The 17,287-nt window shown below is 45.7% G+C and overlaps 1 protein-coding gene and 1 long non-coding RNA gene across 2 annotated transcripts; one reads left to right on the top strand and one right to left on the bottom strand.

The window, feature by feature from the left end:
• The first annotated feature begins 4,001 nt into the window (after positions 1-4,001).
• On the top strand, positions 4,002-11,429 carry LOC108711829 (cornifelin homolog). Its single transcript, XM_041587409.1, has 4 exons — positions 4,002-4,081; positions 9,163-9,285; positions 9,561-9,715; positions 11,004-11,429. Exons 2-4 carry the CDS (start codon positions 9,192-9,194, stop codon positions 11,154-11,156), a joined length of 402 nt encoding a protein of 133 aa, XP_041443343.1. The 5' UTR covers positions 4,002-4,081; positions 9,163-9,191; the 3' UTR covers positions 11,157-11,429.
• LOC121401675 lies at positions 7,653-9,147 on the bottom strand. The gene is made up of 2 exons (XR_005966423.1): positions 8,768-9,147; positions 7,653-8,474 (listed from the first exon to the last, which is right to left on the bottom strand). It is a non-coding gene; the product is annotated as an uncharacterized LOC121401675 (long non-coding RNA).
• Positions 11,430-17,287: the final 5,858 nt, after the last annotated feature.

The following is a 17,287-nucleotide window of genomic DNA, read 5'->3' as shown; positions in this document are numbered from 1 at the left end:
AAACATACAACCCACATATTGACTGGGTAACAAGGGAGGTTCTTCATTGGGGTTTAAAATGCCAGGGGTCCTGCATTCCTCCAGTGGTAGCAACTACATCTCTAGAGGGTTTACCTACAGTTTACACACATTTTGCAGATGTCTTTTCTAAGAAGGCCGCAGAGATCTTACCCCCAGACAGGCAGTGTGACTGTCCAATTGACCTCATCCCTGGGTCAACTCCCCCTCGAGGTAGAACTTACCCTCTCTCCTTACCCGAAGCCCAGGCAATGAGGGAGTATATTCTGGAAAACCTTGGAAGAGGTTTCATCAGACCTTCTAGTTCCCCTGCTGGTGCGGGTTTCTTTTGTGTTGGGAAAAAAGATGGTGGTCTTCACCCTTGTATAGACTACAGGGGTCTAAATAAGATCACCATAAAAAATCTTTAACACCTTCCTTTGATTTCCGAATTGTTTGATCAAGTTAAAGATGCAAAGATTTATTCTAAACTTGATCTGAGGGGGGCTTACAACCTCATCCGTATCAGAGAGGGGGGTGAGTGGAAAACGGCCTTTAACACCAGGGACGGTCACTACAAATATCTGGTAATGCCGTTTGGTCTTTGTAACGCCCCCGCAGTGTTCCAGGTATTTGTTAATGATATCTTCCGGGACCTGTTGGGGATATTCGTAGTGGTCTAGATGACATTCTAATTTTTCTGATTCTGTCTGATCATCATAAGCATGTTCAGGAAGTTTTGCTTGGGTTAAGGAGAAATGACCTCTTTGCAAAACTTGAAAAGTGCACCTTCGAGGTGTCTTCTGTTCAGTTTTTGGGGTTCAATATCTCCAGCAAAGGTCTAGAAATGGACCCTGGGAAAGTTAAGGCCGTAATTGAGTGGACTCAGCCTCTTTCTTTATGTGCTACCCAGAGGTTCCTGGGTTTTGCCAACTACTATTGACAATTTATAAAAAAAATTTCCCTGATATTAGCCCCAATCACTGACAATGCCTAGCATGTGGCCCCTGAGGCTACTCAAGCCTTTGAATTCCTCAAGAAGGAGCTTGTGTCTGCCCCCATTCTTCATCACCCTGACACCACTCTTCCTTTCATTGTAGAGGTTGATGCCTCAGAGGTAGGGGCAGTCCTTTCTCAAAGGCATCCTATAACCAACAAGGTGCACCCCTGTTCATTCTTCTCTAGGAAATTTTTGCCTGCGGAGGATAATTATGATATTGGAAATAGAGAATTGTTGGCTGTCAAATGGAAATATAGCAAAAAACGGAGCATTCGGGGAGATATGGTAAAATCTTCAAATTTTAATCATCAAAGTTAAAAGAAATAACAGCGTGTCAAGTTACATCAGATCATCCGCTTTACGCGTTTCATGGCATCTCGCCACTTCATCAGAAGCGTATAACTGATCACACTCCATAGCCACAATTAAATAGCACCTAGTCCCACCCATAAAATACATTAACCCTTCCATGATACCATGAATTAGATCACATGTTAATCAAATATTCGTTTTGCTAAATATGACTATATATAAGTAAATCCTGTAGCACGAGAATAGATAGTAACATAATATATATCATGTAATTTTATGATTTTGTAATTTAAGCTGTCACATTGATTATTATTGCATAAACATATGGCTACGATATAAGGTATATTTCAGCAAGAATCAGGGCTGTCTGGAAATAAGGAAATACATTAAGGCATAATGGATTTACTAAATATCATCGTACATCCTTATTTCTATATATCGGTATAATAGTTATTGACATTCAAGCTAATACATTTCATTTGTAATTAGAAAAAACACGACAATTCCCAATCCTTATTCAAACCCCCTTCCCTTTCCAACGTTTGTAGACGATAGATCCAGTATGCTTCATTTCTCAATAACCTTTTATCCGCATCTCCTCTTCTAGACTGTAAAATTGGTTTATCAATAATTTGGAAAGAAACATTTTTTCTCCCCTCATGTTTTTCTAGCAAATGTCTAGAGATTGCGGACCTCTTATCATTTCTATCCACCGCCGCAAGATGTTCTAGGAACCTAGTTCCAGCTTTACGGACTGTCTTCCCTACATATTGGGCACCACATTGGCAAGTTGCCAGATATATTATGCCCTGTGACACACAATTAAGATATTGCTTGATCGGGAAAGAATACCCAGTCCTCGAGCTTATAAACTCTTGCGATTTCTTAATATATTTACAGGAACCACATCTATCCCTACCACATTTGTAATTACCTCTGTGTTTTAGCCAGTTTTTTGAATTGGATTCTTTTGAGTTAAAAATACTTATTGATATATGGGAACCTAGGTCCCTGGCTTTTTTATATACAAAGGACGGTTTCTTTTCAAGTTGTAATAAGAGTAATAGAAATAAGCCGGAGAAAGTAGCCCCCAGACTACGAATTTGCACTACGTACAATAGAGGAACATCCTTTATAGAACGAAGTGTAACCTGCTTTATCTTGAGTCTGCCAAACGGTTGAACCCTAGACAGGCCAGATGGGCCCTGTTTTTCACACGCTTTAACTTTTCCCTTACTTACAGGCCAGGTTCCAAGAACACTAAGGCAGATGAACTCTCCCGGAGTTTTGAATCCAACTCGTCTGAGTCTAGTGAGTGTTTTCCCATCATCCCTAGTGAATTAATTGTGGCAGCACTGGGGTCAGACCTTGCCACATTATTATCCTCAGCTCAGGCTTCTGCTCCGGTAGAAACTCCCTCTGGGAGGTGATTTGTACGTGAGGATCTCAGGGAACAGGTTTTGGGTGAAGCTCACAATTCCAAAATGGCAGGACATCCAGACATCTCCAAAACGATATCTCTTTTGTCTCGCAATGTTTGGTGGCCTTCCTTTAAGCAAGACATTAAAAATGTTGTCAATTCCTGCCCACTAGGAATTTATCACAGGGGTTGTTGGGGCCACTGCCTATTCCTGACAAACCTTGGTCCCATCTTTCGATGGATTTCATTGTTGATCTTCCCCCGTCTCAAGGGATTTGGGTGGTGGTGGAGGTTCAGCAAAATGAGTCACTTAATTTCCCTCCCACATCTCCCGTCTGCAAAAACTTTAGCTGAATTATTTATTTCCAATATTTTTAAGTTACATGGTTTTCTGGTCAATATTGTTTCCGATAGAGGTGGGGACGCCCTCCGCGCCAAACTGCTCCCCCGCAGGCGCTGGTCTCTTAGGGCGCGCGCTACAAAGACTTCTATCTATATATTATGTATTATTATTATATCTATCTATCTATATATATACTGTATTATTATTATATCTATCTATATATATTCTGTATTATTATTATATCTATCTATATATATTCTGTATTATTATTATATCTATCTAAATATATTCTGTATTATTATTATATCTATCTATATATATTATGTATTATCTGAGATAGGGAGCAATGAGCAGTGGGTGATCCTCTATATTTAGGCTAAACGACCTCAAGGATCCCCTGAACCCCCGGAAACATAAGAAGCTAATTAAATGGGCACATCGGGCCCCTGAGTTTCACGTCCGGACCTTGGCCCAGTGATTTTACGTTTTCTATCTGATCCCCCATGTTCCTCTATCATATTGGTGCAGTAGGAGTCATTAGAAACATTACAAACTCTGACTGACAGTTGAGAAGTGACAGTCAGGTTTGCAAACCCTGCAGGTTTAGGAACTTCAAGTAACAAAGACTTACGGAAGCAGCCCTCTCATTGATCAGCTTGACCTATGGGTAATATCTAATGTACATCCGTAGTTTTTCAGTGTCAGTATCACTTTAAGAATATTTGTGCAGTGATAATGAGTGATGGAAGAGAAGGAGTTAATTTGTGTGGTTCATTTGTCATCCTGCTCTGTGTTCCGAGATTACTAATCCCCCCCAGGATATTGTGGTGAGAACCTTTCCATCATCCACTTACTGTTCAACAGATACTCTCACTTACTCACTTACTCACTTACTCACTTACTCACTCACTCACTCACTCACTCACTCACTTACTCACTCACTCACTCACTCACTCACTTACACGCACTCACTCACTGGGGCCGGGACTCAACTCACACATCTATACAGGTAAGTCACACTTCTGGACTTCCCCAGTTACCTCTCTCTGCTCCTGAAATGGTTAATCCCCAAAATGTCATATCACTCTGTAATTATCTATATACTGTCCCCCAAAGTCTCACCTCCCCCAAGTGCCTTGTTCCCCTGTAACTGTCTCTATATACTGTCCCCCAAAGTCTCACCTCCCCCGAGTGCCTTGTTCCCCTGTAATTGTCTCTATATACTGTCCCCCAAAGTCTCTCCTTACCCCCGAGTACCTTGTTCCCCTGTAATTGTCTCTATATACTGTCCCCCAAAGTCTCACCTCACCCCCGAGTGCCTTGTTCCCCTGTAACTGTCTCTATATACTGTCCCCCAAAGTCTCTCCTTACCCCCGAGTACCTTGTTCCCCTGTAATTGTCTCTATATACTGTCCCCCAAAGTCTCACCTCCCCCGAGTGCCGTGTTCCCCTGTAATTGTCTCTATATACTGTCCCCCAAAGTCTCACCTCCCCCCGAGTGCCTTGTTCCCCTGTAACTGTCTCTATATACTGTCCCCCAAAGTCTCACCTCCCCCGAGTGCCTTGTTCCCCTGTAACTGTCTCTATATACTGTCCCCCAAAGTCTCACCTCCCCCGAGTGCCTTGTTCCCCTGTAATTGTCTCTATATACTGTCCCCCAAAGTCTCTCCTTACCCCCGAGTACCTTGTTCCCCTGTAATTGTCTCTATATACTGTCCCCCAAAGTCTCACCTCACCCCCGAGTGCCTTGTTCCCCTGTAACTGTCTCTATATACTGTCCCCCAAAGTCTCTCCTTACCCCCGAGTACCTTGTTCCCCTGTAATTGTCTCTATATACTGTCCCCCAAAGTGTCACCTCCCCCGAGTGCCGTGTTCCCCTGTAATTGTCTCTATATACTGTCCCCCAAAGTCTCACCTCCCCCCGAGTGCCTTGTTCCCCTGTAACTGTCTCTATATACTGTCCCCCAAAGTCTCACCTCCCCCGAGTGCCTTGTTCCCCTGTAACTGTCTCTATATACTGTCCCCCAAAGTCTCACCTCCCCCGAGTGCCTTGTTCCCCTGTAATTGTCTCTATATACTGTCCCCCAAAGTCTCTCCTTACCCCGAGTACCTTGTTCCCCTGTAATTGTCTCTATATACTGTCCCCCAAAGTCTCACCTCACCCCCGAGTGCCTTGTTCCCCTGTAACTGTCTCTATATACTGTCCCCCAAAGTCTCTCCTTACCCCCGAGTACCTTGTTCCCCTGTAATTGTCTCTATATACTGTCCCCCAAAGTCTCACCTCACCCCTGAGTGCCTTGTTCCCCTTTAACTGTCTCTATATACTGTCCCCCAAAGTCTAACCTTACCCCCGAGTGCCTTGTTCCCCTGTAACTGTCTCTATATACTGTCCCCCAAGTCTCACCTTACCCCGAGTGCCTTGTTCCCCTGTATCTGTCTCTATATACTGTCCCCCAAAGTCTCACCTCCCCCGAGTGCCTTGCTCCCCTGTAACTGTCTCTATATACTGTCCCCCAAAGTCTCATCTTACCCCAGAGTGCCTTGTTCCCCTGTAACTTTCTCTATATACTGTCCCCCAAAATCTCACCTTACCCCCAAGTGCAGTGTTCCCCTGTAATTGTCTCTATAAACTGTCCCCCTAAATCTCACCTTACCCCCGAGTGCCTTGTTCCCCTGTAATTGTCTCTATATACTGTCCCCCAAAGTCTCACCTTACCCCCGAGTGCCTTGTTCCCCTTTAACTGTCTCTATATACTGTCCCCCAAAGTCTAACCTTACCCCCGAGTGCCTTGTTCCCCTGTAACTGTCTCTATATACTGTCCCCCAAGTCTCACCTCCCCCGAGTGCCTTGTTCCCCTGTAACTGTCTCTATATACTGTCCCCCAAAGTCTCACCTCCCCCGAGTGCCGTGTTCCCCTGTAACTGTCTCTATATACTGTCCCCCAAAGTCTCACCTCCCCCCGAGTGCCTTGTTCCCCTGTAACTGTCTCTATATACTGTCCCCCAAAGTCTCACCTCCCCCGAGTGCCGTGTTCCCCTGTAACTGTCTCTATATACTGTCCCCCAAAGTCTCATCTTACCCCAGAGTGCCTTGTTCCCCTGTAACTGTCTCTATATACTGTCCCCCAAAGTCTCACCTTACCCCCGAGTGCCTTGTTCCCCTGTAATTGTCTCTATATACTGTCCCCCAAGTCTCACCTCCCCCCGAGTGCCTTGTTCCCCTGTAACTGTCTCTATATACTGTCCCCCAAAGTCTCACCTCCCCCGAGTGCCTTGTTCCCCTGTAATTGTCTCTATATACTGTCCCCCAAAGTCTCACCTTCCCCCCGAGTGCCTTGTTCCCCTGTAATTGTCTCTATATACTGTCCCCCAAAGTCTCACCTTCCCCCCGAGTGCCTTGTTTCCCTGTAATTGTCTCTATATACTGTCCCCCAAAGTCTCACCTCCCCCCGAGTGCCTTGTTCCCCTGTAAATGTCTCTATATACTGTCCCCCAAAGTCTCACCTCCCCCGAGTGCCTTGTTCCCCTGTAACTGTCTCTATATACTGTCCCCCAAAGTCTCACCTCCCCCGAGTGCCTTGTTCCCCTGTAATTGTCTCTATATACTGTCCCCCAAAGTCTCACCTTCCCCCTGAGTGCCTTGTTTCCCTGTAATTGTCTCTATATACTGTCCCCCAAAGTCTCACCTCCCCCCGAGTGCCTTGTTCCCCTGTAATTGTCTCTATATACTGTCCCCCAAAGTCTCTCCTTACCCCCGAGTGCCTTGTTCCCCTGTAACTGTCTCTATATACTGTCCCCCAAAGTCTCACCTCCCCCGAGTGCCTTGTTCCCCTGTAACTGTCTCTATATACTGTCCCCCAAAGTCTCACCTCCCCCCTGAGTGCCTTGTTCCCCTGTAACTGTCTCTATATACTGTCCCCCAAAGTCTCTCCTTACCCCCGAGTACCTTGTTCCCCTGTAATTGTCTCTATATACTGTCCCCCAAAGTCTCACCTCCCCCCGAGTGCCTTGTTCCCCTGTAACTGTCTCTATATACTGTCCCCCAAAGTCTCACCTCCCCCCTGAGTGCCTTGTTCCCCTGTAACTGTCTCTATATACTGTCCCCCAAAGTCTCACCTTCCCCCTGAGTGCCTTGTTTCCCTGTAACTGTCTCTATATACTGTCCCCCAAAGTCTCTCCTTACCCCCGAGTACCTTGTTCCCCTGTAATTGTCTCTATATACTGTCCCCCAAAGTCTCACCTCCCCCCGAGTGCCTTGTTCCCCTGTAACTGTCTCTATATACTGTCCCCCAAAGTCTCACCTCCCCCCTGAGTGCCTTGTTCCCCTGTAACTGTCTCTATATACTGTCCCCCAAGTCTCACCTTACCCCCGAGTGCCTTGTTCCCCTGTAACTGTCTCTATATACTGTCCCCCAAAGTCTCACCTCCCCCGAGTGCCGTGTTCCCCTGTAATTGTCTCTATATACTGTCCCCCAAAGTCTCACCTCCCCCCGAGTGCCTTGTTCCCCTGTAACTGTCTCTATATACTGTCCCCCAAAGTCTCACCTCCCCGAGTGCCGTGTTTCCCCTGTAATTGTCTCTATATACTGTCCCCCAAAGTCTCACCTCCCCCGAGTGCCTTGTTCCCCTGTAACTGTCTCTATATACTGTCCCCCAAAGTCTCACCTCCCCCGAGTGCCTTGTTCCCCTGTAACTGTCTCTATATACTGTCCCCCAAAGTCTCACCTCCCCCGAGTGCCTTGTTCCCCTGTAACTGTCTCTATATACTGTCCCCCAAAGTCTCACCTCCCCCGAGTGCCTTGTTCCCCTGTAACTGTCTCTATATACTGTCCCCCAAAGTCTCACCTCCCCCCGAGTGCCTTGTTCCCCTGTAACTGTCTCTATATACTGTCCCCCAAAGTCTCACCTCCTCCGAGTGCCTTGTTCCCCTGTAACTGTCTGTGAATGTAGGAATTTCGGGTACTATGACTGAGCAGGTAAATCACTCCGCACCCAACAAGATGTTTATTGAGCACATTTTCTGGACTGACTCAGTCACCCAACAGTTTCTTTCTTTTCTTCTCAAATTCTCTTTATTGAAATGAACAATTAATCCCGCAGATTTTATGACAGAAATTTTAGATCACAAAATCCACATCCGCCTTCAGTTTATGAGCCTATTTGTGCTGCACTTGGCTGCCCCCTGGTGTTTGAGTTTGGAATTGTCCTGTAAAGCTGAGGTGCCGCATGGAAAAAACAGCAATTGGGGGGCAGCCATTGATTGGGAATTGTACAGTTTGTGGCCAGTGTGAGTGCAGTTTAGTTGCACTTAGTCTCTGCACTCTCTCCAGCTCATTTATATCCCTCTTAAGGACTGGAGTCCAAAACTGCCCCCATACTCCAGATGAGGCCTCACCAGGGACCTATAAAGAGGCACAATTATGTTTCATTATGTTCATTATGGTTTTAGGTCCCTGCTCTCCTTCTCATAAAAAGAAATTCAATGAGTCTGGCAAGATCTATTACACATAAAACCATAGTATTGTGATTTGCAATGAAGTCAACCTTCCAAAAGTTTTCCTACCACTGATGTCAGACTAACCGGCCTGCAGTTTTGAGGCTGAGAACGGGATCCCAGCACATTAGCAATTGGCAGACCTCAATGTATCCTGGGAAATGAAGTAAAGGAGTTACAGAGTTATGGATAAATACCCACTGCTTGTGGTGCAAGGGCCCATTGTAGATACCAGTGCAGACATGCTGGGGGCAAATAGAGAGTTCCAGTTGCACTCGGTGCTCAGTGTGATCAGGGATTGGCTTGTGTTGCTCTAGGGCCACTGCTGGGACCCCTATACATGGCTGTGTCGTTATGTGGAAGCTCCACTGGGTGTTGAAGCAAATTCAGATGGGGTTGACCATGTTTTTCAGTTACTACTTGGCCCTTGTCCACTCATGTTCCTCCCTCTGCTGCTCCACCTTCTACTCCTGTCTCTTCCCAGGACCCCCCATTGTTGGACGTGGGCTGGGGGTGGGAATAAAAGATGTACGTGGGGGCCCTCATCATTGTGCTCCTTCTTTTCTCTTCTAATCTCTTTATCTGCCCCCCCCCAGGGTAACAGTCAGTGGCTCCGCCCACAGCAATGCAGCAAGTGGTAGTGAACCAGCAGGTAACTGTTGCCTTGGCGACACAATGGAGGAGTGGCTTGTGCTCTTGTTGTGATGATGTCGAAATCTGTAAGTGACCCCTCACCACCCCCACCCTGCAATACATCTGCCCCAACTCTACCCATAATGCACTGCAGCCTCTCTTTTCTCAACTCTATAGGCCAGTTCTTTTATACCATCCATGTATGTACCGTGTATGTTTGTATGTGTCATACGTGTTCCCCACCCCCCCAGCACATTCCCTTGCCCCCCAGTACATTCCCCTCCCCCCAGTTCATCTCACATTTCAGCCGAACATAAATAAAGGAAAATAATAACAAATAATAAAAACCCTCTTTCCCCAGGTTGTTGTGCTTTCTGGTGCTTCCCATGTTTCCAGTGCAAGACGGTCAGTGATTTTGGGGAGTGTCTGTGTCTCCCCCTTATAGAGTGTCACAACCTTGACTTATTAGTGTCTACTGCCATGAGAGCGGCCGTGAGAGAGCGATACCACATCCAGGTGAGAGAGTGAGAGACTCAGTAACAGCACCCGCTTGTGGGGTCTCCCTCAACACTAGCCCCCCAATACCACAGTCCCCCAGCAATACAGACAGGGAAGTGGGAGGAAGTGAGGGGAATAGAGAGAGGGAAGTGGGAGGAAGTGAGGGGAATAGAGAGAGGAAACGAGAAGAATAAAGAAAATGAAGTGAGAGGAATAGAGAGAAGGAAGTGGGAGGAAGTGAGAGGCATCGAGAGAAGGAAGTGAGATGAAGTGAGAGACATAGAGAGAAGGAAGTGGGAGGAAGTGAGAGACATAGAGAGAAGGAAGTGGGAGGAAGTGAGAGGCATCGAGAGAAGGAAGTGGGAGGAAGTGAGAGGCATAGAGAGAAGGAAGTAGGAGGAAGTGAGAGGCATAGAGAGAAGGAAGTGGGAGGAAGTGAGAGGCATAGAGAGAAGGAAGTGGGAGGAAGTGAGAGGCATAGAGAGAAGGAAGTGGGAGGAAGTGAGAGGCATAGAGAGAAGGAAGTGTGCGGAAGTGAGAGGCATAGAGAGAAGGAAGTGTGCGGAAGTGAGAGGCATAGAGAGAAGGAAGTGGGAGGAAGTGAGAGGCATCGAGAGAAGGAAGTGGGAGGAAGTTAGAGACATAGAGAGAAGGAAGTGGGAGGAAGTGAGATGAAGTGAGAGACATAGAGAGAAGGAAGTGGGAGGAAGTGAGAGACATAGAGAGAAGGAAGTGGGAGGAAGTGAGAGGCATAGAGAGAAGGAAGTGGGAGGAAGTGAGAGGCATAGAGAGAAGGAAGTAGGAGGAAGTGAGAGGCATAGAGAGAAGGAAGTGGGAGGAAGTGAGAGGCATAGAGAGAAGGAAGTGGGAGGAAGTGAGAGGCATAGAGAGAATGAAGTGGGAGGAAGTGAGAGGCATAGAGAGAAGGAAGTGTGCGGAAGTGAGAGGCATAGAGAGAAGGAAGTGGGAGGAAGTGAGAGGCATCGAGAGAAGGAAGTGGGAGGAAGTGAGATGAAGTGAGAGACATGGGGGCAAATTCACTAAGTGGGATAGTGGGATACTATATTTATACATTGCAGTATGGATGTTGCAGTGGCAGACAGGGCTTCCTAGTGTCCATTGGGGGATCTGATGTTGGGGGGGCAGGAAATAAGAAAGGGCTAATCAATATGTCAATCAAATTTAAGGTCCACTGACAGATTTTCTGGGAGGCAAGTCTGACCCGGGGGAGGGGCAGTAGGTAACACGGGGAAATCACTTTTTAGGTCTAAGCCGATGATGATTATTTCTCTGGCTCCCCCTACAGGGCTCCATTTGTAACGACTGCTGCACCATTTGCTGTTGTTATATCTGTATCTGGTGCCAGATGGGCCGAGAGATCAAGTACCGTAAGAGCCACATGAGCACCACCACTGTCCAAACTACCACTGTGCAACCCCAACATTACCCCTACCGCTAAAGACTCCCCACAGCAACATACCTGCCCCTGCCGCTTCATATCTGCCTTGAAATACTACTACTACTACTACTGAAATACTACTACTACTGCCGCTACTGAAATACTACTACTACTACTACTGAAATACTACTACTACTGAAATACCCCACATCTCAGCATCTCTTCCTATTGCTCTGCAACTGCCCATGCTGAAGATTTCCCCCCGACGCTACTAATTACCAATCTGTTGTACTGCGTGTCCTTTAGCTGAGCAATAAAGTGTATCACTGACAATCATTATTCTATGGGATTTTACTGGGAGCTGCCATACTGATTCTTCTGCTCTCACACATGGAACATTAGCCACAAACTCCAGTGAGACAGTGACCAAAGTGGCTGAATTGTGTCAGAGTGTTTGTGTATTACACAATAATATTATATATATATATATATATATATATATATATATATACCCAGCTGTCAGTCAGTGTGGATGGAAAGGACATAGTGAATGTGGGGTACAGTGTGGGGTTACAGTGTGGGGTACAGTTTGGGGGTACAGTGTGGGGGTGCAGTGTGGGGATACAGCGTGGGGTACAGTGTGGGGGTACAGTGTGGGATACAGTGTGGGGGTACAGTGTGGGGTTACAGTGTGGGGGTACAGTGTGGGGGTACAGTGTGGGGTACAGTGGGCAGTTTATAAAACTGGGGCAAATAATGTGCAAGGCTTGTACTACCCAGTGTGTCACATCCCAGAGCTCTTGCCTCACTTGCTTTGAAACAAGGGGAATATTATGAATTATAGACACAGTGGCCCATGTGTAAATGAGTGTGAATGAGTGTAAATGAGTGTAAATGAGTGTAAATAAGTGTGAATGAGTGTGAATGAGTGTAAATGAGTGTAAATGAGTGTAAATGAGTGTGAATGAGTGTAAATGAGTGTAAATAAGTGTGAATGAGTGTGAATGAGTGTAAATGAGTGTAAATGAGTGTAAATGAGTGTAAATGAGTGTGAATGAGTGTGAATGAGTGTAAATGAGTGTAAATGAGTGTAAATGAGTGTAAATGAGTGTGAATAAGTGTGAATGAGTGTGAATGAGTGTAAATGAGTGTAAATGAGTGTAAATGAGTGTAAATGAGTGTAAATGAGTGTGAATGAGTGTAAATGAGTGTGAATGAGTGTAAATGAGCGTAAATGAGTGTAAATGAGTGTAAATGAGTGTGAATGAGTGTAAATGAGTGTAAATGAGTGTGAATGAGTGTGAATGAGTGTAAATGAGTGTAAATGAGTGTAAATGAGTGTAAATGAGTGTAAATGAGTGTAAATGAGTGTAAATGAGTGTGAATGAGTGTGAATGAGTGTGAATGAGTGTGAATGAGTGTAAATGAGTGTAAATGAGTGTAAATGAGTGTAAATGAGTGTAAATGAGTGTGAATGAGTGTAAATGAGTGTGAATGAGTGTGAATGAGTGTGAATGAGTGTAAATGAGTGTAAATGAGTGTGAATGAGTGTAAATACGTGTGAATGAGTGTAAATACGTGTGCATGAGTGTGAATGAGTGTGCATGAGTGTAAATGAGTGTAAATGAGTGTGAATGAGTGTAAATGAGTGTAAATGAGTGTGAATGAGTGTGAATGAGTGTGAATGAGTGTGAATGAGTGTGAATAAGTGTAAATGAGTGTGAATGAGTGTAAATGAGTGTGAATGAGTGTGAATGAGTGTGAATAAGTGTAAATGAGTGTAAATAAGTGTAAATGAGTGTAAATGAGTGTAAATGAGTGTAAATGAGTGTGTGTTTGTGTCAGTTCACCGACAATTTCACACTCACTGTGTAACATCCGCCCCCCCAGGTACAACTGGTTTAGTTTCTCACTTTAGCTCCTCCTCTTTATTTAGTTTTATATTGAATCACCCGAGAAAACTGAGATTATTGTGTTGTGTCTCCTGCCAGTGTTCTTGGTTTTAGCATATAAACATTACAGAAATAATCCAGTAATCCAGTCAAAAGCACCCCCTCCTTTACTGTATTAGTCCTACTACCTCTGCTGGGAGACTGTTCCCTGTAACTATCCCCCTTTCTGTAAAGTATCACTTCCTTATGTCCCTTTCACTCTCCCTCCTATTCCTTTACTGTATTAGTCCTACCACCTCTGCTGGGAGACTGTTCCCTGTATCTATCCCCCTTTCTGTAAAGTATCACTTCCTTATGTCCCTTTCACTCTCCCTCCTATTCCTTTACTGTATTAGTCCTACCACCCCTGCTGGGAGTCTGTTCCCTGTATCTATCCCCCTTTCACTCTCCCTCCTATTCCTTTACTGTATTAGTCCTACCACCCCTGCTGGGAGTCTGTTCCCTGTATCTATCCCCCTTTCACTCTCCCTCCTATTCCTTTACTGTATTAGTCCTACCACCCCTGCTGGGAGTCTGTTCCCTGTATCTATCCCCCTTTCTGTAAAGTATCACTTCCTTATGTTCCCTTTCACTCTCCCTCCTATTCCTTTACTGTATTAGTCCTACCACCCCTGCTGGGAGTCTGTTCCCTGTATCTATCCCCCTTTCACTCTCCCTCCTATTCCTTTACTGTATTAGTCCTACCACCCCTGCTGGGAGTCTGTTCCCTGTATCTATCCCCCTTTCTGTAAAGTATCACTTCCTTATGTTCCCTTTCACTCTCCCTCCTATTCCTTTACTGTATTAGTCCTACCACCCCTGCTGGGAGTCTGTTCCCTGTATCTATCCCCCTTTCACTCTCCCTCCTATTCCTTTACTGTATTAGTCCTACCACCCCTGCTGGGAGTCTGTTCCCTGTATCTATCCCCCTTTCACTCTCCCTCCTATTCCTTTACTGTATTAGTCCTACCACCCCTGCTGGGAGTCTGTTCCCTGTATCTATCCCCCTTTCTGTAAAGTATCACTTCCTTATGTTCCCTTTCACTCTCCCTCCTATTCCTTTACTGTATTAGTCCTACCACCCCTGCTGGGAGTCTGTTCCCTGTATCTATCCCCCTTTCTGTAAAGTATCACTTCCTTATGTTCCCTTTCACTCTCCCTCCTATTCCTTTAGTCACACATATATATCAGGTACCAACGAGTTGCTGTTTGTGTAGTGTTCATGTGAGTGTCCCTAGTGGTCAGTAATATAATATAACAACAGACTGGGAGCAGTGAAGGCAGAATAGTTACAGCACTGCCCCCTAGTGGAATGTGAGAATAATGAATCCATTGCTGCATCTGGAGAAGCAACAGTACAATGTACATCTCTGAAGCAAAAAAACTTATGAAGCAATAAACTTTATATTCAATTACTGCAAAGTACAGAAAGAATACTTTGAATAGTTTATCATATTTCAGGAACAAGTACAGGTTAGAGATAAAAACAGATAATTGATGCCATATTCTTTTTAACCACAATACTTCTTAAAGGACCTAAAGTGATTCAGCATAATCTTAGGTTTTACATCTAGTTTTATATATATATGTGTGTGTATCTTCCAGTAACCAACCAACATGGGATATAACAACAAAACAAAAAAAAGGTAAACAAAATATATTTGTATGATAAGGAAAGATACCTTGGTACTTTAATTTCATTTTGGCATGTTATATGTTTTTGTTATTTAAATGACATTTTATCCTATATGGATACGTCATATTTTGCTTGGCATTGTATTCAATTTAATGCAAAAAAAAAAATATATATATATAACCGGACAACCGACGAGGTTCCAAAATTCATAAAAGTAGGTCACCAGAGTCGGCCAAGGCTAAATAATTGTACATATTGCTAATCAAGCTTTAATAGAAGTATCACTGGATTATCCTCTTCTTGTTTTCTTATGGCTCATCTGTTCCTAATGAAGTGTCACAGACAAGAGTGAAACTGGGGAGTGAAACTGGGAAAGAGAAGAGAATGGAGAGAGGGATGAGACACAGAATGAGATAAAAGAGGTAAGAAAGGGGGTTAGAGAGACAAATGGGGGAGAGGAGAACTAGAGAAGGGGAGAGAAGAGAGAGGATGGGGGAGAGTAAGGCCAAACAGTTGGGGGAGAAAAGGAAAGGAGAGGGGATGAGAGACAGAAGGAGAGAAGGGAAAGGGGGTTAGGGAGTAGAGAGACAAATGGGGGAGAGGAGAAATATAGAAGGGGAGAGAAGAGGGAGGATGGGGGAGAGTAAGGCCAAACAGTTGGGGGAGAAAAGGAAAGGAGAGGGGATGAGAGACAGAAGGAGAGAAGGGAAAGGGGGTTAGGGAGTAGAGAGACAAATGGGGGAGAGGAGAAATATAGAAGGGGAGAGAAGAGGGAGGATGGGGGAGAGTAAGGCCAAACAGTTGGGGGAGAAAAGGAAAGGGGATGAGAGACAGAAGGAGAGAAGGGAAAGGGGGTTAGGGAGTAGAGAGACAAATGGGGGAGAGGAGAAATATAGAAGGGGAGAGAAGAGGGAGGATGGGGGAGAGTAAGGCCAAACAGTTGAGGGAGAAAAGGAAAGGGGATGAGAGACAGAAGGAGAGAAGGGAAAGGGGGTTAGGGAGTAGAGAGACAAATGGGGGAGAGGAGAAATATAGAAGGGGAGAGAAGAGGGAGGATGGGGGAGAGTAAGGCCAAACAGTTGGGGGAGAAAAGGAGAGGAGAGGGGATGAGAGACAGAAGGAGAGAAGGGAAAGAGAGTTAGGGAGTAGAGAGACAAATGGGGGAGAGGAGAAATATAGAAGGGGAGAGAAGAGGGAGGATGGGGGAGAGTAAGGCCAAACAGTTGGTGAGAATAGAAAAGGAGAGGGGATGAGAGACAGAAGGAGAGAAGGGAAAGGGGGTTAGGGAATAGAGAGACAAATGGGGGAGAGGAGAAATATAGAAGGGGAGAGAAGAGGGAGGATGGGGGAGAGTAAGGCCAAACAGTTGGGGGAATAGAAAAGGAAAGGGGGTTAGGGAGTAGAGAGACAGACTGTGGCCCTTGTAAAGACAAACACTGGGGATCCGTCTGTCCTACTGGGAATGAGCACAGGGCCCCGTGTGTAACACTAGTGTTTAGTGATGTTGGGGGCCAGTGATGTTGGGGGACAGTCAGGAGCTGCTGGAGGAGTGTGGGATCCACGTCAGAGATTCAGTGTAAGTTTGGGGGGGCACAGGGAATATAATTCTTCAGATGTGCCACTGGGTGGGAGGAGGGAAACTGTCAGTTATTTCTGGGGCCAGTTGGCAGTGGCTCTATATTGGGCCCCACTTGTACAAGGCTGGGGGGGGGATTCTGTAACATTCCCTAAATACTTCACTCACTCATAGAATGTCACGTCTGTGTGTTGCCCCCGGGGCTGACACTCTACTGAGGAGAAACAGTTGTCAGAGCGGCTCAGTGTTGTACAATGTAAATAGTATTTACCCCCCCTCCTGTGTGCCCCCTGGGGGGAGGTGCTGCCTGGTGACCCCGGGGCGCAGAGCATTATGGGAAGTGCGGGGGCAGGTAATACAGGTAACGGAGGGGGTAGAACTGGAACATCATGGGGGGCACAGGCAGAACAAATGTAGTAGAACCAGAATATTTAATGGCCGGGGGTAATTACAGAGGAATCAGACCCTGAGGCTGCAGGGGGGGCAGGAGGTATAGGGGCCCCACAAGGCCTAATTCATATACAATGTCAATAAATATTGATAAAACAGATCAATCGCTAGACATTTGGGGCCTGAGAAATAATTAGCTGTGGGGGCCCAGTAATAACCAGTTACCCCACTCCCACCCTGTAGTAATAATACTCAGCCCTGGTACTGGGGTTCCTTCTACTCAATAATCACATGAGTGTGTCTCTGATCCCCGTCTCTACTACTCCTGAATAAGAAACATCTGGATTCCAGCTCTAGGGGGCGCTGCAGTCTCCATGTTGTTCTAGGGAGAGGCCTGATCCCCAATTCTGTGCCGCCTCCTCCTCCTCCCAATAGTGGTATCACCCTGAGACGTGGCACAAGTGATTATTTGCTGCTGCTTCTATTGGCAGCCACTGGGTCTGCTATTGTGATTGTCCCCCACACTTAGTCTAATTGCTGAGCTTGGGGTCCTGAGCTGCTGCTTCTTTAAGACTCCCTAATTATCACATGTTCTTCAGTCTCCAATAAAGCTCATTAATGGGCAGATTTGCATTTGCGCAGTTCCTATGGCAGCCAA

The sequence above is a fragment of the Xenopus laevis genome, chromosome 3L (assembly GCF_017654675.1).
Source record: "Xenopus laevis strain J_2021 chromosome 3L, Xenopus_laevis_v10.1, whole genome shotgun sequence".
NCBI classification, from domain to species: Eukaryota; Metazoa; Chordata; class Amphibia; order Anura; family Pipidae; genus Xenopus; species Xenopus laevis.
This window is presented reverse-complemented; position numbering and strand designations above follow the sequence as displayed.

Bases quoted from the DNA above. Each gene is read 5' to 3' on its own strand.
- LOC108711829 (XM_041587409.1), top strand. From the start codon at position 9,192: ATGCAGCAAGTGGTAGTGAACCAGCAGGTAACTGTTGCCTTGGCGACA. The intron at 9,286-9,560 runs GTAAGTGACCCC...CTCTTTCCCCAG, and splicing joins TTGTGATGATGTCGAAATCT to GTTGTTGTGCTTTCTGGTGC. The intron at 9,716-11,003 runs GTGAGAGAGTGA...CTCCCCCTACAG, and splicing joins GAGAGCGATACCACATCCAG to GGCTCCATTTGTAACGACTG.